General features: G+C 44.4%; 1 protein-coding gene across 1 annotated transcript in view; it reads right to left on the reverse strand.

Moving 5' to 3' along the window:
* Window positions 1–1,404: 1,404 nt before the first annotated feature.
* The window catches only part of LOC147458425 (GABA transporter 1-like), a 38,061-nt gene continuing 11,807 nt past the window's right edge, over window positions 1,405–27,658 (reverse strand). Inside the window, exons 3-7 of the mRNA XM_086513063.1 lie at window positions 8,389–8,486; window positions 8,114–8,300; window positions 7,597–7,727; window positions 3,153–3,389; window positions 1,405–1,812 (exon numbers count right to left, since the gene is read on the reverse strand). Coding sequence (XP_086369189.1) covers window positions 1,423–1,812; window positions 3,153–3,389; window positions 7,597–7,727; window positions 8,114–8,300; window positions 8,389–8,486 — 1,043 coding nt within the window. The 3' untranslated portion in view covers window positions 1,405–1,422. The remainder of the gene's footprint in view (window positions 1,813–3,152; window positions 3,390–7,596; window positions 7,728–8,113; window positions 8,301–8,388; window positions 8,487–27,658) is intronic.

The raw sequence follows: 27,658 nt of genomic DNA on the forward strand, positions 1-27,658 counted from the left end.
AAATAGCACAAGGGTATTTTGGGAAATTTTCAAATTACAAAGAACTCTGAGAAATTCCACAAATTTGAGGGGTATTTTGGTACTTTTCCAAACAAAAAAAAATACAATTTGAGTTTTCAACAATTCACGTGCAGATAAATTTTGTGGCAAAATGAATAATTTGTAGTTCTAAAGATATGGTCAATGGTATTTGATCAAATCTAATACAAATACGACCAACATATGATACGATCAAAAGTATTGGTCTAATTGGTTGATTATTTGTGTCATTTGGGTTTATACAAAATTATTAAATTATTACCCTAAAGATGACAATTTGAGGCGAATAATACAACGCGATGAGAAGGACTACTTCTTGATGGGTCATGCCACCTTCTACATCAGCCCCTAAGCAATCAAAGAGAGAATTTGAGAGAGAATGCCACATAGATTAACACTGACTGGAGTATCATTAGGCCATAAGAGTACAAGGGCTGATGCAAAAAAAGGCTGCCAAAAAGAAGTAATAGTCCATGCAAATATAAGCAAAAAAACAAGCTACAAGCTGTTTTCCAGAGTTGTGACCTTAGGTGAGAGGGAAGTCCATCAATCACTTTTCTACTTTGCAGCCCACAAGAAGATAAGGGCCTTTATCCCCCCCTTTCCATATTGTGGGTAGCTCATGTCTCATTCAAAACTGACATGGCTGATGAAGCTATGACCATTGTAGAAGGTGGCGGGCTGCACCGCATTGAGAGAAATGGAAGGGACAGGCTCTAGCATAGGGGTGGTAAGAGAGAGAGAGAGAGAGAGAGAGAGAGAGAGAGAGAGAGAGAGAAGAGAGAAAATTCTCCCTTTAACTTTTATGTAATCAATACCTTTTACTTGCCAGCACTAGTTATTTTGGATTGTTTCACTGTATTAACAAAGCACAGTCTTTGCCCTTTGAACAAGCTAGAAAAACAGGCGCTAACGTTTATGAAAGCTTAGATTACACATTCATCGAAATACAATAGAGTTTAGAAAAGGTCACCAAACAGTTATCAATTCTTACAGTGTCTAACCGCCGACAGATAAGTCAATGTTACTATCAGCTGAATTTCCCATCATTTTGGACCAAAAAAATTTGTTTTTCTCGCATGTGTGTGTGTGTGTGTGTGTGTGTGTGTGTGAGAGAGAGAGAGAGAGAGAGAGAGAGAGAGAGAGAGAGAGAGAGAGAGAGAGAGAGAGAGTCTTCAAAGATATCCGGTAGGAAGTTATGCAGATTGTTCTATAACTAGGCTCATGCAGTGAGGTCATGGTTGATGGTAAATTATGTTGGTGTTCTTCTACCATCTGCATTTTGCCAACAATGCCACCATTGATGATAGTTGAAAACTCCCTATTTCTTCTCGTCTTGGGAGCTACCACAAAGAGACTCGTGCAAGCACTGAAAGGTGTCTATCAATATATGACACCATTAGCAAAAAGCTTGAATTTCTTTGCATCAAGGGAGAGTTGCCCAATGGCAGCAAGAGAGCCTAGGATTGTCAAAATTGAGAAGCAAATAACCATTCCCATATGGAACCAGTACAAGAAACTCTGTTTTGGAGGCTTATAAACAATCGCGGCAAAAATGATTGGAATTACAAAGACTATTGGAGTGTACCCAAGTGCTCCCATGAGTGCATTAATGTCTCCGAAAAATGGTAGCATTGCTGCAAAAAAGCTGGCTGTTCCTACAAATAACGCTCTCCCAAAAACTCGAGGAGCTAGGTTGCGTATTGAAAATCTCCCTTTGTTCACATCGGCAAACTGGGCCTCCAACACTTCGAATGCGGGTTGTAAGTACACCTAAAAACATCTCAAGTTATTTAGACAAAGATGAGTCATTAGAGTTGCTTCTCTCATTTATGATCAAGTCCTCTAGGATTGTTTGGTTAGCATGTTGAATGTACATAAGAAAATTCCAGAATAGCCAGCCTTACACTTCAAAACATTCCTTCTTCCCCCCCCCCCTTTCCAAAAAAGGAAAAACACACATACACACGCATGCCCCTCTTTGGACATTGCTGCCCTTCAACCTCCACAGCGTGCCGTTCCTTGCAGCTTTTTCTACACTTGAGTTGGCTTCAGATTTCTCTTCTGCCTTCCTGGTCAAGATGTGCTTGATGATGTGGGTTTTCAGCAGTCACATCAGCAAGTGGACTGGAGTTGACCTTGCTGAAGCCCCCCTGCCTCTCTCCTGCAAGTGCGCAGCCCCTTCTCCAGCCCTCGCCATCGTCCCCCCTCCCCCCAGCTTCCTCGCCCTAACGCTCCCATCCTCAGCTCACCCCTGCCCTCCGCCCTCCTTGCCTGCCTTTGAGCCCGCCATCGCCCCTTTTTCGCAGCCGCGCCTCCTCTCCCTTCCCCCCCCCACCCCCCTTTTTGCTGCATCCCAACCCTCACCCCCCGCCGCCTCTTACCCTTCTCTTGAGAATGGAAGTGGAGTGTGTGAGTGGGTGTGTGCTTGCAGCTTTACCCTCGCCATCAACGCCTTCGCCTTTGCCTTTAGACACAGATGGAGGCTCCTGCCCCGCCACACTCGGCCAGAATCCGCAAGTTGGTAAAAACTTCTTCTACTTCTTCCATTAGGTTTTAGGCCCCTTGGCCCTAGTTTTGTCAGTTAGATCATGCCACGTCATCAGTTTGTGACATTCCCTTCTAAACCATGTATATATAAATTCTTCCAATGACAATACAAAAGTCATCTAGTTAGAAACATTTAGGTCTTTGTGAGAAGAGAAGCATCAAGGAAAGTCCTCTCTCTGGGCTTCCATGAAGTTTAAGCCAGGTTTAGTCCTAGTCTGCCATCCCTCTAACATCCCCTGCCTGGCCTCTCTCTAGCTGTGCATAGCAGAAAACATGCAATGTTTACCAAGCCCTGTCCCTGATGACTATAGTAGTGAATGCTGTTTGATACATAAGCATAAACAAAATGTGTCAGCTTGTTCACTTCTACAAAATTAACAATTTTCTACCTACTAGATTTTGTCATTCTCTACTTTTTCTGAAATAAACAATCAGTCACTAATGCAAGCCATAGTTAAAGCAAGCACACAGCTAGAACAATTTCATCAATCTATGCACCCCAATAAAAAAGGGAAACACTTCAAATGCCATGGTCCAATCCAGAGAAAAGAAAGTAGACTTACTACGGAGATTGCGATCAGCTGGATAAAGACGAAGGCATATGCAGTAACAAGTAATGTCCTTGGCACCAGGTGGACACCATTTTTGGGAGACATGTTGTCAAATATGTTACTTTGTGCAGCATTTCCAAATGCCCAATATCCAGACACCGCAACTGAAATGAAAGTGGATACTACAACGCTGTAGCAAAGAAGTAGGCCTTTGACCATTTTCCCTGCTACAGGTGGGGAAACTGTGGCCTGTCACCAGGGTAAAATATTTTCTCTCTCTCTCTCTCTCTCTCTCTCTCTCTCTCTCTCTCTCTCTCTCTCTCTCTCTCTAAGAAAATCTTCTATCAAAATAAACATCTCAAGGGCAAAGCTTCAAGATAAATGTACAAAGGCGATCGCTACAGAGGTGTGATCCCAAAAACGTCCATACAACACAATGAATGACCAAGACTATTTCTTGGTTTTCAGAAAATTCTCTCAGCTCTCCTAACATATACAGTCTTTTGCAATCCAAGAGGGTAAAATTCTCCTCGTACTGTGCCATAGGCAAAGCAAGAGGAACAATATCTCTGTCAAAGCTACATAAAGGTACATTAGAATCCCCAAGAACCTCAACGGTTCAAGAGGATCCGAGTTGTGGGCATCTGTGGGAGGACTTGTGTCATAGATCCTGACCCAGCAACTCTTGAGACAGGTCATTGGAGGCTGTGGGCTTGGGAGAGCTGTCCACTGGCACGAGTGCAATGGGATCCTGGAGATTGGTTTTGGAGGGACCCTTTCTCCTCAGCCGACCATCTAGGTGTCCCTTCCTTTCAGTACAATGTTCGACTAGGACGTCACATACTGGCAGCACGGAGAGAGGCTCCTCCTGCTGTAGCACCTCAATGACAGGAGGAGGGTATCAATGAGAAAGAGGAGTGTTGGGAGCTCGTCTGTGGCCTGACACTCTGGTTCATCTGGCAGGCCCGCTGCTTCCGCATCTTTGACGCTCGCTTTGTGCCACCAACAAAGACTGTTTGAGATTTTTGGCTAGAGCTGATCCATACTCTTAGGGGACAATTCGAGAGACTCCAGGGCAGCTCCGACCGCATGCGGGAGCGTAGAGGCATTCCTTCAACTCTGGCGCCCTGGGCCTTTCTTCACCGTGGTCCAGGGTGTGCGCAGATGGCACTACCGTCCACCTCTGTGGCTTTTCCCTCCTCCCATCTCCTGATTTAGCCTCATTGTACATATGTTGTTTTTTCATTGGGAGAGTCTCCCCTTATGATTGTCGTAGCCCTCTCTACTAGAGGTGGTTGTAGACCTATGGGCAGTTTCATTAACTAATAGAAGGATCTCTTTCTTGGGGGGGGGGAAACAAGCCTTGCACAAAATCAGCCAAAAACCAACAGCACAAAACGCGAAAATCTGTACAACTGTGCTACGTGGCATGTCAACGTAATTTACAAAAATCAGCCTCAAAGATCAAGCTTTTGTATGTTAGGGTTAGGCCCTTGGCCAGTGCTTTGTAAGTTCTTCAAGTTGTCACAGTTAGGATTTTAAAATCCTATCCCCTTTTTAGGCCCCTCGGCCTCAACTTCTTCAATTCTTCAGCTGTGCTACGTGGCATGTCAACGTCAAAGATCAAGCTTTTGTATGTTAGGGTTAGACCCCTTGGCCAGTGCTTTGTAAGTTCTTCAAGTTGTCAGGGTTATGATTTTAAAATCCTAATCCCCTTTTTAGGCCCCTCAGCGTCAACTTCTTCAATTCTTCTGGTTTGAATTCTTCTTGTCCTCTCGGCCATTTTCCTTCCAGTGGCTTGCCACATCATCACTTTGAGACATTGTCCTAGTTAGAAGCCCAATAAAGAACACGTCATCACTTTGGGACAGTGTCCTAGCTAGAAGCCCAATAGAGAACACTGTTGAATGTCCTCTCCATGCATAGTAGCGAGAGAGATGGGAGTCTTCACAAGAGGGGTGAAAACTCAGTTGCCAGATGAGAGAGTATATGCCATTGGACTGTGCACCACCCTCACTCAATACATGCCCCAGACTACTAAGTTATGCAGCAGGAACTCTGGTGGAACGTCATCGTAGAAGGCTTAGAAATCTACGAGTAATAGCTAGACCCTTGCCCAAGCTGGTAAGACCCATTACCTGTCTCCATCCGTATAAGTAACAATAGGATCTGCCAAAGTCAAGCAAACTCCGTGCTAGAGCTCAACTAGCCTCATCCAATGTCTCAATTAGACCCTAAAACCTCCTCTCCCCAACAAGGGAAAAATCACAATCCTGGAAATAAGCATAGCAGGAAAGGTAGCCCTGAGGTAGTGCAAAGGCTGTGTAGCCAGCAACCTATAGCCCACCATCTTGCATACCAAACATAGCTCACCACCTTGCATACCAAACACCATGCCTCCAATGTGACCATTAAACTGTTAATGGAGCTGTGAGTGTCCGCTTAAAGAACTCCGAAGGAAAGTCCACTGAAATCCATGATGAAGAGAAAACTCGCCTCCAATAAGTAAGGACGAGTGCCAACAGAATGTTGATTTTTTTATGACCCAGTGGGAGACCCCACAGTAAAATCACTGAATTGAGTATGGATCCTGAAATGCACACGACCGCCAGTGCATGACCATCACCATTGGGTAGCCATTGATGGTAAACAAAATAGTGAGGATTGTCCCTGTGAGACAGCATATGCTTGGTACCTCATAATAGTTGCAAAAAGGGATTTCATACTATTGTAACATGCAATCTCAAAAGAACTTCACATCTCCAGCCACTAGATCTCGTGCAGGAGTGATGTGGAGTTGCTAGGTGACATCCAAAGCATTCTCTAATTTGACAATTGTTTGGCATGGTGGTTCATTAAAAGTGGACAAAAAAGAAAAGGTGCCAACCTATGGGTCCAATCCGGTGTCCTTCTCTCTCTCTCTCTTCTCCCTTTCACTTAAAAAACTTGCGTTGAATTCCATTTACAGGTTACAAATGACACGAACTGTGTCAATAAGCTACACAGAAATCTAGACAACAATTTTTTGCCACATTTTGTATTACCGGCCTTTGATGTTCCCATAGGCTGGTTTCAGCGATTCCGTGTTACTGCTTGTCGACATTCCAGTCCTGCTCATCCTGCCTTGCTGCGGCTGACAACTGGAGATATGGCATAAAAACTGTGGCCTACGGCCGAGTCTGCTGACGCTGGTGCTGAATCTAAGACCGTTCGGCACTGGCAAACCACCACCAGATGCCCCATCTGACAATAGATAAAACAACTGCCTAACTCATCTATAACAACCGTCAGAAGAATAATCTCCTTAGGGAGATCCTTAAGATCGCCAATCAGAACCCTGCTGGTAGGAATACCAGCAGCCTTGGAGGCTAAGGAAGCAAAGCTCATCGGGGACTCAATGAAGGAATCATTGAGATCCCCCATCTGGGGAAGCAAGGGGAGTACTCAAGGAGCAGGCCAAGGAGGCAGCAGATCGAAACAGGGAAATATCCCTCCTCGATAGTCACATCACTTGCAGGGTCAACACCACAGCATCATCATTGAAAATAGGCTCATTTGGAATACTTTAGCACCATATCTAGCCCCTCCAACTCAATCTGATAGTATCCGCAGGCAAGAATCTGCCGGTCAATGATCTTGCCTCTGTAAGAAGGGGGCCCTGGACCAAATATCAAACTTCTCTCTATTAGGGAGTGTGCAGACAATCCTGCAAACGACAGAGGTCACCTGAAGACAATTGACTCCTGTTGCTAATTTCACTTTCTCCTCCGAAGATAGAGAATGGTATTCTGTGGCACGGCGGGGGGGGGGGGGGGGGGGGGGGGGGAGATGCGCCTTCAAAGTTCCTCTTGAGGCAAAGGGAGAGTCCTCCGTTTAAAATTGTTCCTACTGTTGTACAAGTAGGAAAAGGTGCAAGAGTGTGTGCGGTCCAAACCGCAAGCGTGGAAGCGGAGAGATGCAAGAAAGAGAGCTTTCCATAGTCAAAAGAAGACGAAATATAAACTAAGGACATAAGATGGTACGAACGCAATTTGCAGTTTCTCCACACTAACCTGGGTATCACAATTTCTGGGATCCTTAGAGTGACTAAGTAGCTTTACTTGATTGAGGACTCTCATTGCATCTTGCTCTAACAGCAGATACATTTTATTTGAGTGTCTCTGTGTCGCAATATTCCTCATACCTTTTTCCCACTAAATTACTAATATAGCAACACAGCAAGGATGCTACAAGAAAATACTTCCACATGCTCTGAGTGAATATTCCAGACAACTTAAACAGAAAGGTCGTCTATCTACGAAAATCATGAGGTTTATAGCATGAACACACCAGAGATTTGCACCTCCAAGTTTACAATGCTGGTGATCACTAATCTGTTCGTTCACAATCACTTTGTCCAGGATGAGAAGAAAAAAAGGAAAAAGCCTCTTGCTTTTGAGCATCAGCAATTACAGACCTGAATCTCTGCAATGATGGCATTACCAAAACTGGTTGCAATAATAGCAAGGGAGCCAAAGACTCCAAAAATCTTATGAATCACATTTCCTTTCACTGTATAAACCTTGGCAGGAGCATCAGCAGAAAGACCTGCACTGGAGAGAGTCTGATTAAATGACAAGACCTCTGAAATTCCTACAGTTCCTCATAAGAGAAAGCATGCATCTCAAGTAGACAACGAACCTGACATTCTATCAGTAATACTTACAATACTATCAATTGTAACAACCAGATATATTTACTACTGCAATACATCCATGGTCAACTGGAACAAATAAAAGGTGGTGCGTATAAAAAAAAAATCAATTGTGACCTGAGGTTTCAAAATTTATAAATGGTGACAATCCTGTTACTCATCAATAGGCCCTCATTCAACACACAACTGATGCACTTATCTTACTGTTAAAAACCAAATCCGCAAAAAAATCAGGAAATAATATCAGAACTCTATGCTGGAAACTATATCAACAATTTACCTGCGATAATAGATCCACAAGTTGCACACACACTGTATCCAAGGCAAAGCAAAAGAGACAAGAAATTAACATGTCGCAAAGAATGAAATGATGGAAGCTGAGCCAGGATTGCCGTGATAACTCCAAATAACGAAATAAACTGGTAGAGCTTTAGCGGGCCATTCGAATTGTATATAATGTAAATTTCCTGGAAAACAAAACATCACATAGCCTTCGAAAGATATTCATACTCTCCTTTGAGTAGAGAAAGATCTTGCTCCTAGGAACACAAGTACCTTCATGCAGACACCACCAACTAAAACCGCTCCAATGACTGTAATGTAACATATTGTAAACTGCAATGGTCCTATCAGAAAAAAGCTCCATTTCTTCCCTGAAAAATAGACAGGTAGCTTAAACTAAGCCATCCCTTAAGCATCCAAAAAACAATGCACATGAAACCAAGCCAAGAAATTTATATGAGGTCATAAATTACGGCAATTGAGACATTTCAATTGTTTGACCAAAAAGCACTTAAAAGCTGTCACAAATTAGATGATTTGGAATGGCCAAAGGGAAAGAGTAGAGAACAGAAGAGACGAGCTGGAGTGTCCATGCAAATCACCCTGAAAAACATGGCAGGGTTCGCACCACGAACCATGGAAAGCTGTACGGATGGGCTGACGCTGCACTCTTGCACAAAATTGCTTGCTGAGCCTCAGTTATGAAAGCAGGTAATTTTGAGATGCTTTTGTGCAACAGTTATAAAGGGCGGTTCACTTTGGTGCCTTTGGTACTTTCTAAGACTGACTTATGATTTTAAAGTCGACTTTGAGGGTTTAGGCCAGTGCCTAAAAGAATGAGATCAGGGGCACCATAAGTTCTGAGACTACAACTAAGTGGGAGACTGAGAAGAGAAGAAGCATGTGTGCACTTTTTGAATTGCAACCTCTGCCACTGTCAATAAATAGAGAAATACTGCCAAGGGCGCCTCATCGAGGGGCTTCGAGGGGGAACTCCACCTCTTCATGATCCCTTTTCACAGGCATGCCATATTGTACGATGAACACGATTCGCTCATGAATGGGCACGAATGTATGCAAATTACTCATGAAAAGATGAAATGTTTACATTCAAGGAATTCACATTCCATGTCTCTTCCTTGGCACGACACAGTATCAGAAAGAGCACAAGAAGGATTGAGCATCAAGCATCGGCATTTCCATTGTGTTTTGCCACAGTTGATAGATTTAGATCAGAAAGTCAAGATTCGACCGCATTGTTTGCGTGTGTTTGATGAACGGTTTGGCACTCCGTCTATATGTTCATCTGCATTGCATGCACAGTTTTTTCGAAAGACTAGAATTTTTCTAGCCACTTTGCATGGAATGAATATGTACATGTTTTTGTGTTGGAAGTGGTTTCAGGAATTTTCAACCTCGAAGATTCTTGAAGCAGGAAGAAGCATGACTATCAACGAAGTTGAAGCATTGAAGGAGCCACAGAAGACTTTGTGACGCTTTCGGTGCGGCCCAAAGAAGCAAGCCTTGCAGACCTTTATAAAGTTCAAGTATCGCACGACCCACGCATTAGAGTGGGCCGGCGAAGAGTCCTTCGCAAGATTCCAGACCCTGTAGGCGATCTCCCTCGACACCATACAGTTCGGTACCAGTACCTCACTTTGAAAAGGAGGGGATGTCACGTGCACATCTAACCCTATGTGTATGTGGACAAGCTACTTCGTGACGTTCAGCCAATCTAGATTAGGAAGTGATCTGGCGCTTGTGTGAGTCTGTTCGCAGACCATGCATGTCCAGACACTTAGAGTAGATGCATATCCTCTGGTTACACACAGCATGATCATCAGATTCCCACCAGAACCCATCAGGAGCGTTTTTACAGTGCATAGACCTATTTTCCCTATTTTTGACATTTTTTACTTATTATTTTAAGTGACTTTTGTTGGGAATTGGGTAGGGCAATTTCACTAAGCAAGTATATATAGAAAACTAGCGCTACCATCCCACAGCAAAAGAGGCAGCAGTGACCAGACATCCAACAGGCACCTTCTCAACAAGACCCCCCCCGGGACATGTCAACCTAGCGTTTTCAGCCATCAACCAGAATCAACCAGCGTTTTCCAACAATTGTAGATCAGCCAGCGTTTTGCAACTTGCAGATCTACCTGGAGTTAGCAGACCACAGCAGAACACCTAGCGTTTTGGCATCAGATCGCAGATCAGCCCTAGCGTTAGCAGAATCAGCCCTAGCGTTTTTGGATCTGCAGGACTCCTAGCGTTTTGCAGATTCGTCGCGACAGAAACCCCAGAAGCATCAATGTTTTCAGTTTTCAGCACATAGACACCGCACTAGAAGTCCCAAACCTCGCAGATCTCACCTTCCCGCAGCAGATCCTTGCCGCACGGTCAGATCCAGCATAGTTTGCAGATTCAGCCCGGAAAACGCAGATTTCAGCATCTGCGTTTTCAGCGTGTTGTCGTCGCATCGTCGTCATCGACGTAGAGTCAGAATTCAACAGATAAAGATTTGCAAATTTCAGCCATTAGCATTTTTCAGATTTCAGTCCGTCTCGTCGTCGTCGACATCGTCAGCAAGTCCAAGCATTGTAGAGATTTGGTAATAGACCGCTCTCGCCATAGAGAGTGGGGCCTTCGGAGGAGGGTTTGACAACATTCTAGTGTCGTATTCTTCTCTCTCTATCTCTCAATCTCAACACCTTCATTCACAATGTTGATCCACTTTGTTTGTGATCATTTGCACTCTCTCACTAAAGGAACAGAAGGCTCTCCCTTCCGTAAGTAAAAGGAACCCTTGAGCACAGTTCGGAGCACTCATCTTGAGCAAAGTTCAACATTCACTTCCGCTGCACCTCAGAGTGGCGCAAGCCGAGATTTGGACTCCAACAACCCCGTCATAGAGAAGATCACATTCAATTAAGTATGATGGTAAGATGGATGCTAGTGTTATTCATTCTTGGTTGCATCAATTTAATGCTTATTTTGCAACAACTAAGAAGACAGGAAATAGCAAGGTTTTGACGGCAGCTATGTACCTTGCCGATGATGCCATTAATTGGTACTACGCATGGCAAGAGGCACAGTTGGGTGCGCACCTAGAGGAAGCCGAGGAAGGCACGCCCCTTTCCTTCAATTGGGCCGACTTCCAAAACAAGCTCAAGACGCGGTTTATGCCACCACAGTACCTAGCACTGTTGAAAGACGATTGGCGCAGTCTCAAGCAAAATGGTATGCCAGTTATGTTTTTCTCTAATCATGTTTTGCAGCTCGGCACCCAATTACGCAAATCGGATGATGAGCGCAAGGAGGCTTTCATTTTCGGGTTGGACGACTATACCAGGTTTGATGTCGAAGTCCTCGACCCAATCGATCTCAACAAGGCGGTAGCGATTGCTCTCGCACAAGAGATGAAGCACAACAAGGGAAACCCTAAGGAAAACAAGACTTCTCCAAGTACCACTCAGACTCCTCAGAACTGTAAGAATGGTAAGAATGGTAAGAACGGTAACTCTTCTAACCAATCTTCCAATAGTCTCTCAGAAAAGAACTCTCCAAATAAACCTAAGGGTAAAGCTAACACAATTGCTAAACCTAAGCTCACTCCATATGAAAAGGCAGAACAAGGAATTTTAGGAGGATACATCACGTCGGAAGAACAAAGCATTTTGTTCTAAGGAAGGTCGTTGTTATCATTGTCACATCAAGGGTCACATAAAAAGAACATGTCATAAGCTTGACTCTAATGAATCTAAAGAACCCACAGAACCCACTTCCTCTGTCAATGCAATAAATGAGAACACGTGTAACTAAGTCAGACTTTGTAAATAATGAATTTATTTACGAGAAAAGAATTATCTAATTAGTTGTGTGCACATCAGAATAGATTTAGCAGTTCTGGGGCCTCAAGTGCGCCCAAGTTTGGGCCAGTGCACCTCAGGGAGACCCTAGCAGAAAATACCCTGAAGCCCTAGCGATTGGGAAATCGGGTCTTCAATGAAGGGGTAGATAGTAGCCTCAAATTTCAGGCTCAGAAAATTACGCACGCTAGTGCAAGCACAGGAATGAGATGGGGTCCTTAGAATAATAACCCTAAGACCTGATTATTTTACGACCTTAGGATAAGTTAGTTAAAAGTATTCTTAAATGATTTGCGCTGGACCAAATGGCCGGACAACTGCGAACAGGTAATGCCAGAGCATTGCTGGTACGGCAATGCGCTAGGGAGCAGATAACGTTTTCATTTGTTGCATCTATGTGTGTAGTTGTGCACTTAATTACACATTTCATTAACTAGCATAGGATTTTTAAAGTCAAAAGTTAAATGGTTTTTAAATTTTAAAGTAAGTGTGCCACTTGGCACACTTTCCCATGCAATCTCTCTCTCGCTCTCCCTCACTCCCTCTCTTCATGCTAGCGCCCCCTCTTCTGGGAGGCTATAAGAGAGCAACCCCTCCCCCTCTTGCCAGGTTGGCAGTGCACTACCCCCCCCAAGTTGACCATCCTCTACACAGTGAAGCTCTCCATTGAAGCTTGAGAGCAGCACCTTGTGGTGTATGTGGAGCCTCTGAGCACCCATCACCTAGAACAAGGCCTCTCATGGTTGCATGCAGCTTTGGGAGAAGTTTCATCGCGTAAAGTAGTAGAAAACTCTCTGTCTCCCTTGTCTAGCTGCTGCAAATTCCCTGTTTTCAGCCCCTAATCACTTGTATTAGGGTGAATTTCAGCAAAGTCTTAATAGAATCTTGTTCCTCACTACCTACTCTACACATACACCAAGTTTGGAGCATTTCCATCGCGAAAAGAACCTCCATTTTGACATTGGAACACGCTCAGGTAACAATTTCTCGTTATGTGCAGAAAATTACAGCAAGCGTGTGTGTGTGTGTGTGTTTTGCATGTTTCTGTGGTTGGTTGATTGCAGGAATAATTACGTCCAAAGTGACATAGTTAGCGGAAGATAGACCCTCATTCGTGAGAGCTTCCGATGAGTTTTGTGGAAGGTAGACTCTCCCCTACGAGAGCTTCCCAAAATCTCGCAGAAGAGGATAGATCCTCTCAGTAGTCAAAGAGCAGTTCTTCTACTCTCTCAGTCAGAAGCAGAAAAAGGCCAAGAAAGAATAGAGGACGGGCTTTCGCCCCGTTCCTGTGCTTGTAAAGATTCTCCCTTAGTAATAAAGATATTCTCTTTATGGGGGGGGACCAGCCCATCTTCTGGTCCCCAATGAAGTGTCAAGCTTTCTCTCTCTCTCTAATTCTCTTAGAGTATTTGAAGTACAATTAAAAGTCAGTTTACGCTTCCGTATTTTTGTGACAGTGGTATCAGAGCAAGGTCATCTCTCTCTTCCTTACGGGATTGACGACTCTTGGCAGACTGCAGAAATAGGAGGACGTGAGATAGAGTTCTCTCTCCTTCAACAGCAGGTGGAAGAGTTGCAAAAAGCTCCCTCCCATCTAGAAGTCCAAAAGATTCTCCATACTCTTGAGAAAGGGAAGGAGAAAATGCCGATGGGGTCGGGAGAAATCCCGCAGAACCCAAAGGCGCCAGAACCAAGGAAAGATCCTTTGATTGGAACCTCCCGCATGCATGAGAGGCAGAGGAAACCTCCAGAACGTCATGTGCGGTTTAACCCAAAGGTTCAAGAGCAGAATCCCCCTGATTCCCCTCAGTTCTCTTTCATGAAGGATCTGGATGACATCGTTGCTCCGGAAGACATGTTTCTTGACGATCCGTCGCAGCAAGAAGTGCATTCAAGGGAAAAGACTCATGTCCATAAGGAGTCTAAGCATAGAAAGAAGGAGCACCATAAGAAGAAGCACCACAGGCAGAAAACATTGAAGTCGGGAGACAAAGATGTGAAATTCGACACCTACAATGGACGGCGTGATAATGACAAAGCTTTGGCTTTCATCCGCCAATTCGAAGTTGCATTTGCTAAAGGGAATTTTAAAGAAAGATCCAAGCTTCGCCATGTCAGTATGTACCTGAAAGGCACCGCCAGCAGTTGGTGGTTAACCCTTACCCTCGAAGATCGCAAACCCCAAGACTGGACTGCTTTCAAGAAGGAGTTCTACGCACAGTTCGTTCCTCCAGACTATGAGGAAGAGGTAAAGAAAGAATGGGATCGACTTTCACTGTCAGAGAACGAAACTGTTCCACGCTATGTGGATAGGTTTTGGGACGTTCTCTTGAAAGTCACTCCATTCAAGAAGATTGACGATTCGGAGAAGATGCGCAAGTTTGAAGCAGGTTTGCATGAAGCTTTGCAAAAGGCTATGAAGCTTTACCCTCGAGGTAACTTGCAGATACTTATGGAATCAGCCCGCATAGCTGATGGAATACATGACAAGGGTACTCCCAAGAAGATGGAGCAAAGCACTTACCATGCCAAGCAGAAGGCTCTCCATGAGCAGCCTACCTCTACTTCTTCTTCGCAAAAGAAGAAAAGAACCGCCTCTGAAGCAGAAGCAAAGCCAAATCAGCCCAAGAAAGGAAGATATCTCTCTCCTGCTGAGTTGCGAACCTACATTAGTGAAGGAAGATGCTTCAAGTGCGGACAAGTTGGTCATATGAAGGGTGATTGTCCTACCAAACCTCTGCAACCACCCTCTTCCAATGCAGTCCCAGATGTACAGGGAAATACAACCAAGGATGGAAAAGAAAGAGCTCTTCTCAAAGCATGGGGTAGTATCAACAACCAACGCGCTCTTATTTTGTTTGACCCTGGTAGTACAGACAACTTCATCTCTACCAAGCTAGTTGATGACCTGAACTTGCAGCCCAATCGTTTTGGAGTTTCTATTCAAGCACAATCTGCTTTCAAAGGGCAGAACTCAAACTCTACTCCAATCATAGGGAAGTTGAATCTAAAGGTCGACGACTACAAAGATCAAGAGTCTTTCTTACTAGCTTCACTTGAAGGATGCAATGTTATCTTGGGAATGCCTTGGCACTACAAGAGGCATCCCATTCCTGACTATGTTCAGAAAACCTTATCCTTTGCTCATAAAGGAAAGGAGTATCTTGTACTTGCAGATGCAGGTGATTGGCGTATTCCTATCGCCAATCACATTGCCATCAAGAAAGAAATGAAAAAGTGTGTTTCAACGCACTTGATTTTTGGAAGAGAGAGAGATGTGTCTGTTTCACAACTTTCTTCCTCTTTACAGCAAAAAAGACTAGAGCAAAAAAGACTTAAGTTATTAGAAAGTTATAAAGATTGTTTTGCAGATGAACTTCCAAATGAACTCCCACCTTCGCGACCTGAGGATCATACAATTGATTTGATCCCAGGAAGTTCTCCTCCAAATCAGCCCCCTTATCGAGTTAGTCTAATGCAGCAAGAGGAAATTCTCAAGCAAGTTAACGAACTTTTGGAGAAGGGCTTAATAAGGCCTAGTACTTCTCCATATTGTTCACCTGTCTTGCTAGTACAGAAAAAGGATGGCACATTCCGCATGTGCATAGACTATAGATCTCTAAACAAGATCACAATCAAGAATCGATTTCCAATCCCTCGGATTGACAACATTCTTGACAAGTTACAAGGAGCAAGTGTCTTTAGTCGTATAGACTTGAAGAGCGGTTATCATCAAATCCGCATAGCTCCTCAGGATGTGCATAAGACTTCATTTAGAACAACCTTCAGGTTGTATGAATTTCTAGTGATGCCTTTTGGACTCACTAATGCACCAGCTACATTCAACAGAATGATGGATAGAATCTTCCACTTATATAGAAGTTTTACAGGCGTTTTCTTTGATGACGTCTTAATCTTCTCAGAGTCGGAAGACGAACACTATAAGCATCTCGCCCTAGTGTTTGAAGAATTACGCAAACATAAATTATTTGTGAATGCTAAGAAGAGTGAGTTCTTTTTAAAAGAAATCCACTATTTGGGCCATATAGTGTCTCACAATCAGGTGAGGATGGACCCTGATAAGATTCAAGCAGTTGTAGAATGGCCTACGCCAACTACTGTACATGATGTACGAAGTTTCCTTGGCCTCTGTTCCTATTATCGGCGTTTCATTCGAGCTTTAGCCGCGATAGCAGGTCCCCTCCATGACCTGACAAAGAAGCGGATTCCATTCCATTGGGGGTCTGGACAAAAACAAGCTTTCGAAAAGCTTAAGTATCTACTTAGTCACGGACCTGTTCTCACCGTCCCTCATCTTCGCAAACCTTTCGAGGTATACTGCGATGCATCTGGAGATTGTGTAGGAGCAGTTTTGAACCAAGAGGGTCACGCGATAGCCTATGAAAGTCGGCGCCTTAAAGATGCAGAGTTGCATGTCTTTATATACGAGAAAGAGCTAATGGCAGTAATTCATGCTCTTTCCATTTGGAAACACTATCTATCAGAAGCTAATTTTATTATCAAGACAGATCATCAAAGTCTTCGCTACTTTCTCACACAGAGAAAGTTATCAGAAAAGCAGATGAGATGTTTCAATGTTCCATTTTCAGATTTTACACACTTCTGGAACAAAGAATGCAGTTGCAGATGCTCTCTCCAGGCGTCCAAAGATCAATGCACTAATAACAATTTATCATGAGGAACTAGAATCTCTCAGCGAGATGTATCCTCAAGATCCAGACTTCGCCACAATTTGGGCGAATCTTCAAGCTGGTCACTCAAGGCCACCTTATTCCATTAGGGATAATACGCTCTATCGTCAACAAGCAATATGCATAGCTCAGCCCTTACAACAACAGGTGATGGATGAAGCACATAATTCTCCTTATGCCGGGCATCGGGGAATTGCTTCCACCACTAGTGCCCTCGAAAGGTATTTCTTTTGGCCAACACTCCGTGTGGACATTGAAAAACGTGTACGTGAGTGTTTAGTCTGCCAAAAAGTAAAATATGACAGACATAAAGTTTATGGCAAACTTCAGCCGCTCCCTGTGCCTAACACGCCATGGGAAAGTATTGCCATGGATTTTATTACGGATCTTCATAGATCCAAGAATGGAAATGATGCAATCTGGACTATAGTAGACAGATTCAGTAAGCAAGCACATTTTCTTCCTGTAAAGAAGACGATCAAAGCTGATCACATGGCTAGAATATTTCTAGCTCAAATTTTTAAACACCATGGATTGCCAAAGACTATTGTCAGTGATAGAGATCCCCGCATGACTAGTCTATTTTGGCAAGCATTGTTCGAAAACTTGGGAACTAAGCTTGATTTTTCATCAGCTTATCATCCTCAAACAGATGGTCAAAGAGAAATCGCTAATGCCACTGTTTTAGATCTCCTCAAGTGCTATGTTTCGAAACGACAATCCGAATGGGAACAGTACTTACCAATAGTTGAGTTTGCGTATAATAATACCATACATTCCTCAATTGCTAAAGCTCCCTTCGAAATTATTTATGAGAAGCCACTCTTACTTCCTATTATGGTGACCAAAGAAAACATCTTCGCCGCAGATGAATTTGTGCGCAATAGCAATATTGATATTGCCCATCAACAAGTAAAGCAAGCGATTCTTCGTACTCAAGAGCAACAGAAGAGAAAAACAGACAAGCACAGAAGGAATCTCAACCTTGAAAAAGGACAATATGTCTTGCTTCGGTTTGAGAAAGCTAGATTGAACAAGCGGGTCGACAAAGGGAAAGTTGTCAAACTTTCCCATAGATTTTACGGCCCTTTCAAAATTACAGATAAAGTCAATGACGTGACTTTCAGATTGGATTTGCCTTCTAATTGGCGCATCCATAATGCTTTTCATGTCAGTCTCCTCCGACCATACGTTGGACCTAGTATAAGAAGATCCTCCAGAAGTCGAAGAGACTGAGGAAATCCTTCAACCTGAATAGATAATACACCACTTGGAGAGACAACTCAAGTCGGGGAGTCTACATCGAAAGTATTTAGTCAGGTTCAAGAATTACACTCCTTTAGATGCAAAGTGGATGACTTGAGTCCGATCTTAAGCACTACCCAGACATCTTGCACGGTTATGTTGACGCTCTACAGTTGAGATCAACTGTTTAGAACCAAGAGGGATGTAACTGAGTCAGACTTTGTAAATAAATAATTTATTTACGAGAAAAGAATTATCTAATTAGTTGTGTGCACAGCAGAATAGATTTAGCAGTTCTGGGGCCTCAGGTGCGCCCAAGTTTGGGCAGTGCACCTCGGGGAGACCCTAGCAGAAAATACCCTGAAGCCCTAGCGATTGGGAAATCGGGTCTTCAATGAAGGGATAGATAGTAGCCTCAAATTTCAGGCTCAGAAAATTACGCGTGCTAGTGCAAGCACAAGAATGAGATGGGGTCCTTAGAATAATAACCCTAAGGCCTGATTATTTTACGACCTTAGGATAAGTTAGTTAAAAGTATTCTTAAACGATTTGCGCTGGACCAAATGGCCGGACAAGTGCAAAAAGGTAATGCCAGAGCATTGCTGGTACGCAATGTGCTAGGGAGCAGATAACGTTTTCATTTGTTGCATCTATGTGTGCAGTTGTGCACTTAATTGCACATTTCATTAACTAGCATAGGATTTTTAAAGTCAAATGTTGAATGGTTTTTAAATTTTAAAGTAAGTGTGCCACTTGGCACACTTTCCCATGCAATCTCTCTCTCGCTCTCCCTCACTCCCTCTCTTCATGCCTACGCCTCCTCTTCTGGGAGGCTATAAGAGAGCAGCCCCTCCTTGCCAGGTTGGGCAGTGCACTACCCCCCCAAGTTGACCATCCTCTACGCAGTGAAGCTCTCCATTGAAGCTTGAGAGCAACACCTTGTGGTGTATGTGGAGCCTCTGAGCACCCATCACCTAGAACAAGGCCTCTCATGGTTGCATGCAGCTTTGGGAGAAGTTTCATCGCGTAAAGTAGTAGAAAACTCTCTGTCTCCCTTGTCTAGCTGCTGCAAATTCCCTGTTTTCAGCACCTAATCACTTGTATTAGGGTGAATTTCAGCAAAGTCTTAATAGAATCTTGTTCCCCACTACCTACTCTACACATACACCAAGTTTGGAGCATTTCCATCGCGAAAAGGACCTCCATTTTGGCATTGGAACGCGCTCAGGTAACAATTTCTGGTTATGTGCAGAAAATTACAGCAAGCGTGTGTATGTGTGTGTGTTTTGCATGTTTCTGTGGTTGGTTGATTGCAGGAATGATTACATCCAAAGTGGCACAGTTAGCGGAAGATAGACCCTCATTCGTGAGAGCTTCCGATGAGTTTTGTGGAAGGTAGACTCTCCCCTACGAGAGCTTCCCAAAATCTCGTAGAAGAGGATAGATCCTCTCAGTAGTCAAAGAGCAATTCTTCTACTCTCTCAGTCAGAAGCAGAAAAAGGCCAAGAAAGAATAGAGGACGGGCTTTCGCCCCGTTCCTGTGCTTGTAAAGATTCTCCCTTAGTAATAAAGATATTCTCTTTATGGGGGGGGACCAGCCCATCTTCTGGTCCCCAATGAAGTGTCAAGCTTTCTCTCTCTCTCTAATTCTCTTGAGTATTTGAAGTACAACTAAAAGTCAGTTTACGCTTCCGTATTTTTGTGACAACACGAGTGTGACCCAAGTCTCTCATGATCCTCCCATTGATGAGTCTCTCATTAAGTGTTATGGTCATGTGAAGGGTCAACGTTTTGTCATATTGTTTGACCCAAGCAGTATGCATGATTTGATTAGTGACTCTCTTGTCGAAAGAGCCCGCTTGGAGGTTAGCAAGACATCTCCTTTCGAGGTGTCAGGTTTCTCTCCCGGTATGGACTCTCTCATCACGTACGAGTGCCTTGATGTTTTGTTCACTGTTCAACAAGCATCCTTCCGCAGAAAATTTGTAGTATCTCCTCTTTCAGGATGTGATATGCTTTTGGGCATTCGATGGTTTCGTGAGCACAACTCTCTCATTGATTGGCCGGACAATACGTTTACTTTCAATGCCAAAAGTGACTCTCCCATTGTCATTCGTGGGGAGCAAGTTGTTTATTCTTCATCTCTTATTTGTAATGTGCAGGTGAAGATTGAAAAGAATCAGGAGAAGGAGACTCTCTCAATCTTTTCTTCTTCAAAGCACGACACATATGATTTGCATGATGATGATAAGCATGATGATTTGCATGATCAAGATGTGATTATTCACGAGCATGATGATTTGCATGATAATGATGTGATTACTCAGAAGCATGATGAATTGCAGGATAATGATGTGATTGTTCACAAGATGATGGTTTGATTGATACTTTGTCTAGTGAAGCTAACCTCATTGCAGATTCGATCGATCACAAAGAACCCCCACAGGAAGTATTGTGTATTCGAATGATTAGTCAGCACGCATTGTTCGAGTGTTTCATTCATCATGCTTTCCTATATTTTAGTCACCGTCCTCATGTGATCCCTTTTCCTAGGCATACATATTGCACGATGAACACGATTTACTCATAAATGAGAACGGATGTATGCGGATTACTCATGAAAAGATGAAATGTTTGCACCTAAGGAATTCACATTCCATGTCTCTTCCTTGGCATGGCACAGTATCCGAAAGAGCACAAGAAGGATTAAGCATCAAGAATCGGCATTTTCAGTGTGTTTTCCCACAGTTGATTGATTTAGATCAGGAAGTCAAGATTCGACCCCATTTTTTGCGTGTGTTTGATGAACGGTTTGGCACTCCGTCACTTTGTTCATCTGCAGTTTTTTCAAAAGAATAGTCTTTTCCAGTCACCCATGGAATGGATATGTTCATGTTTTTGTGTTGGAAGTGGTTTCAAGAATTTTCATCCTCCGAGATTCTTGAAGGTAGACGCATGACTATAGACAAAGTTGAAGGAGCCACAGATGACTTTGTGTCACGTTCGGTGTGGCCCAAAGAAGCAAGCGGTGCAGCCCTTTATGAAGTTCAAGTATCACACGACCCACACATCAGAGTGGGCCGACGAAGAGTCCTTCCCAGGATTCCAGACACTATTGGCGATCTCCCTCGACACCATACAATTCGGTACCAGTACCTCACTTTGAAAAGGAGGGGATGTCACGTGCACACTAACCCTATGTGTACGTGGACAAGCTACTTCATGACATGGGTTCAGTTCACTTAGCTTAAGAAGTGTTCTGGCACTTTTGTGAGTGTTCGCAGACCGTGCATATCCAAGCACTTAGAGTAGATGAGGGTTTCCAGAAATTAGGGTTTCTGCAAATTAGGGTTTTTGACAGAAACTAGGGTTTGCAAGAAATTAGGGTTTCTGTTGTCGGTAGCCACGTCATCACCTTGTGACATACCCCCCTCTTGAAAGCATTGTAATCGACCACGATTACGCCTGCAAAACCAACAGAAGCCATAAACCGTCTTAGCAGACACTCACTGTTAGTACCTACGAACTAGGAACACACATCTAGCACATGTACCAAATCGACAGTCACATCACATGACATTCAACATTCATTCGGATCTTAGACCATGATTTATCGGCAATGTAGCTAGCAATCGCATCTAGATCCAATCGAGACCTCATCGATGTCCGATTGACTAACCCCTATTGCAACCATGTCTATTCGAGATCAATCAAACCAAAATGCTGCAGTCATTTCGTCTATAAGTTCCTGCACTTAAAAGAAGTCAAGAACAAATCAGTATCATAATCATGAATTCCATTTCATAAAGTCATACAGCAGAATACTGTCAGCTTTTAGTATCCCTGAAGCTTAAAGAGACATCAATGACTCTAGTATCTAAATCAAGGCACCTGTTGACTTCTGGGTTCCATTTGGAGTAGACTATGCTAAACCAAAAGCATCGAGGTAAAGTTTCACAATCTGAGGAGTATCTGCTAGGTCCTCCTCCATCCACTTCGCATCCAATGCAGGATAGTTCTTGAACTTAACCAAGAACCGCCTTCGGACTTACCTTTATTCTTCTCTGTTCAGGAACAAGGATCTCGTTTTCTTCCACTTCGGGTTGCTCATCAGGCTCCCCATCATCAGGCACATCACCTTTAAAAGGTTTCAAGACTCACATGAAATGCATTGTGAATCCTCCAAGTATCTGGCAGTTTCAATCAGAAGGAGACATCATTTATCTTTTCAGTGATCTGGAAAGGTCTGTAGTATCGCATACTAAGCAAAGCCTCTCCTTTCCCTTTTTCTTTCTTAGGCGTGCCTTCTCAAAACGTAAAAGCACCAATCATCTTCCTTCAATTTCTAGTCGCGACGATGGCGATCCGCTGCCTTTTTCTGTCGTTCTTGAGACTTCTGCAAAGTCTCGCAAACCTTGGCAAAAGCCGTATCCAAATCTCGCGTATATTCATCCGCTTCAAAGATCTTATCTTTCGTGCTTAGGAACGGTGGAACCTTCGCAGCACCTTCAACAATCTCAAATGGCGCCTTTCCCGTCGAAGAGTGTATCGTGTTATTGTAGGCAAATTCCACCAAAGGTAGGTACTTTTCCCATTGAATCTTCTGATCTGAGATATAAGATTTAATAAATCTAGAACCACTGAATTTGCAATCTCAGATTGCCCATCAGTCTGCGGGTGGAACGATGACGAGATCTGCAACCGCGTGCCAATGTTCTCCCAAATTGCCTTCCAAAACAAACTCGTAAATCTGGGGTCTCTATCGGAGACAATCGTCTCAGGCATGCCATGTAATCTGAACATCTAGGCCACAAACAGTCTCGCTAAGTGATCCGACTTGACTGTTTTCTTCACTGGAATGAAATGAGTCTGTTTGCTAAATTGGTCAATAACAGTCCAGATACCATCGTGACCACTCTGTGTTCTTGGGAGATCAAAAATGAAATCCATTGCAGTACTTTCCCAGGGACGGGTGGGTATGGGTAAAGGCTGTAACAATCCCTGTGCCTTATGCCTGTCAAACTTGACCTTCTGGCATACTAAGCAACTACGCACAAACTCTTCCACATCCTTTTTGAGTCTCTGCCAAAAGAAGTATCTCTCTACCCCCTTCATGGTGGTAGCAATGCCGCGATGACCCGTAAAAGGTGGACAGTGGCATTCAGTCATAACCTTTTCCCTCAACGGCTGTGTAACGCACATGATGGTTTTTCTCATCAAGTAGCCTTCCTGAATGGAGTATCCTGCTACTGTCTCCCCATCCAGTATCCGTGTGAAAATATCAGCAAAATCTGTATCTGTGGCATATTGATCAACCATATCCTCAAAGGTCTTATGATGTATCGCGGAAATAGCCAGAACCAACGGTTTTCGAGACAAAGCATCTGCCACCACATTCTTTTGTCCCTGCATATGGACAATCTGGAAGTGAAACTGTGACGAGTTGTTCGCCCACCGCATCTTCTTTTCCGAAAGCTGCTTCTGTGACAAGAAGTAGCGCAAACTCTGATGGTCTGTAAAGACAGTAAAATCCGCTCCGAGTAGGTAATGCCGCCACTGAGTAAGAGCATCGATAACCGCCAAAAGCTCTTTCTCATAAATCTGTGTTGTCATCTCCGGCCTAGAGAACAATCGGCTCTCGTAAGCAATGACATGGTCTTCTTGCATCAAGAATCAAGACCGCACCAAGACCACGACCACAAGCATCACAATATACTTCAAATGACTTCTCCAAGTCCAACAAAGTCAAAACTGGTCCCGTAGTCAATTTCTCTTTCAATGTATGAAAGGCAGTCACCTCTGTGGATCCCCACGAGAAAGGGACTCCTTTCTGTGTCAAGATATGCAAAGGGGAAGCAACCTCTGCAAACTTTCGTATGAACCACTTGTAGTACGAACACAGTCCCAAGAAGCTTCTAACTTCATGGACATTCTTCAAATCGGGCCAATCACGTATAGTCTCTATCTTGGCCGGATCCATTTGCACTCCTGCTGCTGAGACAATGTGTCCCAAAAAGTATATCTCTGGTAGGAAAAAATCACTTTTCTTTGCATTAATCACTAACTTGTGATCTCGTAATGCCTGAAAGACCTGAAGCACATGATCTGTGTTCTGCCTCATTCTTGGAGAAAACAATGATGTCGTCAAAGAAAGTGCCAACAAATAGCCTTTACTCTCGAAAAATCCTGTCCATCATTCGGTTAAATGTCTCAGGAGCATTGGTGAAGCCAAAAGGCATCACCAAAAACTCAAATAACCCAAAAGTAGTCCGAAAGGCTGTCTTGTAGACGTCTCCCAGCGCGATTCAGATCTGATGATATCCACTCTTCATGTCAATCCTGCTAAAGCACGAGGATCCCTGTAACTTGTCGAGTATACCATCGATCCTAGGAATCGAAAATCTATTCTTGATGGTGATTTTGTTGAGAGCTCTATAATCGATGCACATTCTCCAAGATCCGTCTTTCTTCAAAACCAACAACACTGGAGAGCAATACGGTGAAGTACTAGGCTAGACACGACCCTTTTCCAAGATGTCATGTGCCACATCCAACCCTATGTGTCCGTGGACAAGCTACACCATAGCAGGGTTCCCGTCAGTCCAGTCAATCTAGATTAGAAGTGATCTGGCACTTTTGTGAGTCTATTCGTAGACCGTGCATGCTCAGTCACTTAGTGTAGATGCATATCCTCTGGTTGCACACCGCATAAGCATAAGCATTTCCATCAGAGTCAGTTTGGGGATTTTTCAAGTGACTTTATCCTATTTTTCCCTATTTTTGACATTTTTCACTTATTTATGAAGTGACTTTTGTTGGGAACTAAGTAGGGCAAATTGGGTAAGTTAATATATAAGCAAACCCAAGTAAGCACAATTGGGCAGATGAGCAAGGAGCACAGCAGGCTTTCCAAGCAGCAGGTACTCCCTCCCTCTCTCAACAAGAACCTCTTCAAGCTTGCTTGGTGAGGCCACCCCCTTCAGCCCCTCAGCGTTTTGGGATCACCAGCAAGCCTCTCTTCCTTGGCGTTTCTCCCCCAACAAGCCATCGCCAACAAGCCTTCCCGCTTGGCGTTTTCCCCTACCACAAGCAGCCTTAACCTAGCGTTTACTAACGCCAGCAACACCTGCAAAGGAGCAGCGTTTTCAGCCATAAAAACGCAGCCTAAGACCTGCAAAATCTTCAGCGTTTTCAGCCTACGACAGCATCCATAAAAACGCAGCCTTGACCTGCTTATCCTCAGCGTTTTTTTCATCTCTACAAGCCTCGACAAATCAGGCATTTTCAGCCATAAAAACAGCAACGAACCAGTCATTTTCAGCCCCCCAAAGTGGTCCAGAATCTCAGCCATTACCCATTTGTAGACAGCAGATAGAAGAGCATCGAATTCAGCCCTAAAGTCATCGTCGTCGTCATCGGCATAGTCCCCGTTTGCATCAGTCCATGCATCATCATTGTACACCTTTGTGCAATCAAAAGTAGACCACTCTCGCCGACGAGAGTGGGGCCTTCGGAGGAGGGTTTTACAACCTCTCGGGTATCGTATCTCTTCTCTCTCCTTCTCTCAGTCTCATACACTTGCACGCACAATATCCACTCACTTTGTTCGTGATCATAGCACTCTCCATAAAGACGGAAGGCTCTCTCCTTCCCTAAGAACTAAAAGGAACATTGAGCAAACATAGATCACTAATCTTGAGAAAATACAACATTCATTCCGCTGCACCTTACACAAGAGGTCTTTTACTTGGTTCATAATCTCTTCATTCTGTGCTCAGTTCACACGGTAAAGTGGCCGGTTCGGTAGTGTGCTTCCAGGTATCACATCAATGGTATGATCTTCACGACGAGTAGGTGGTAACTCGCCTGGTAGGCCTTCTGAGAAGCAATCGGCGTGAGAGTGGAGAAAATCTTGGCGTTCTTTATCAAGTTTAGACATATTTGTCCTATCCTTATCGCTCAATTCTTTCATAAAGATCGAGTAAACAAACAGACTGGATTTCATTAATTTAGAAATGGCCGAAGCCGATACAATAGGGACAGACTCGCCCTTCAGTTTAATATCAAGTACAATAGTTTTGCCCTTCTCTGTAGTCAATGTCGCTTTCCTCGCCCGATAATCGACCACGGCGTTGTTCTTGTGGTACCAGGGAATCCCTAAGAGAACATCACAACCCTCCAAAGGCATTATGAAGAAGTCCTCATGCCCCAAATACCCCTGACAATGCAACCGAAGTTTGCCAATGACAGGTGTAATGGCTACGTCCCTGCCGGGTGCCGCTAGAACTGCCTCCGCAAGTGGTCCCATTAGATCGGGAGTGATCTCGAGCAGCGCCGCCAATTCCGGTGAAATGAAGTTGGCCTTGGCTCCTCCATCAAAGAAGATCAGGGCCTCTTGATCTTTCATTTTGCCCCAAGCTCGACAAAGTTCTGTACTCTCGTCCATGGTGTTGGGATCGGTACCCACACAATCTGGAACTAGTCCTGATTTCATCTTGCCTTTTCGTCCACGTTCCTCAGCTGCTCTCGAACTCTCAGGCCTGTTGTCGTCCTTATCATTCTGTTCTTTCTGTGCCTTTTTAGGGCACTTCGCGGAGATATGTCCATGTTCCCCGCATCCAAAGCACTTCCCCTCCTTGATGAATCGAGCTTGCTCCTGAGGAGTAAGCTTGGGTCGTGCATCCTTTTTCTCTTGGTTGCTCTTTTTCTTTCTACTATCATTCCTAGAAGTCTGTTCGGCTGTGTCATGGCCTCATCTGTGGGGTAGGTGAGACTGCCAGAGTGAATGGCAAAGCCCCACTTCGCATGACTCATCAACTCCTAAATAGCAGCTGACTTCTGTTTCAAGCAGTGATCTCGGATCTCTGTAGATAGACCCAAGGTGAACCGCTCAATCTGTCCTCTGAACGAGATCTTCTTGAATGAAGAGGCGGGTAGAAAAGAGCTCCAGAATCTTTCACATTAAGCATTGATTGTATCTTTCTTGGTCATCCGAAGATGGTTCCAAGCAGCTCGTATATCTCGTTCATACTCTTGCGTCAACCAAGAAGAAATAAAAAGCTTCTTGAATTTCAGCCATTTAAGTGTTGAAGCTCGCTGCTGCTACACGCTCCCCCCCCCCCTGTTGCGCCATCACTGCCCCTCACCCCCCTCCCCCTCTCTCTCGCCCTCGCGCTGCCCCCAGCCCCCGCGCTGCCTCCCTTTCCCTCTCGTTGTCCCCCTCGCCCTCGCGCTACCTCCCTCACCCATCCCAGCCCGCCGCCCTCCCCCCTAGCTGCCCCCAAGCCCGTTCGCTGCCCCCCATTCCTTGGCCGTTTCTCCCTCCACCCCCCCCCCCCCCCCCCCCCCCCCCCCCTCTGTCCTCATCGCTCCCGAAGGTTTTCTGCACCTGGATCTGCAAAACATCTTCTTCGGACAAGTGCTCGGCGTTCTCGGTTGCAGATTTTCTTCACCGCCCGCTTCTTCGACTCAGCAGTAGACACAGATGGAGGCTCCAGCTCCGCCACAGAGGGACTCGCCTGAAGCCCCCTCGCCCAACCCCGCTGAGCCCACCATTCGACTTGCTCTCTCGCCGACAAAGCAAGCGAGCCTTGCCGCAGAGGTAGAACGCCTGCAGGCGACTTCTGTCATTTGCAAGGTTCTCGGCACCCGTCCTAGCAAAGGAGAGCTGCGAGACCTTCTCCAGGCCCGCCTTCTCGCAGAGGTGGGCAAGAT

Source organism: Adiantum capillus-veneris, chromosome 5 (assembly GCF_014529385.1).
Source record: "Adiantum capillus-veneris isolate H3 chromosome 5, ASM1452938v2, whole genome shotgun sequence".
NCBI lineage: Eukaryota > Viridiplantae > Streptophyta > Polypodiopsida > Polypodiales > Pteridaceae > Adiantum > Adiantum capillus-veneris.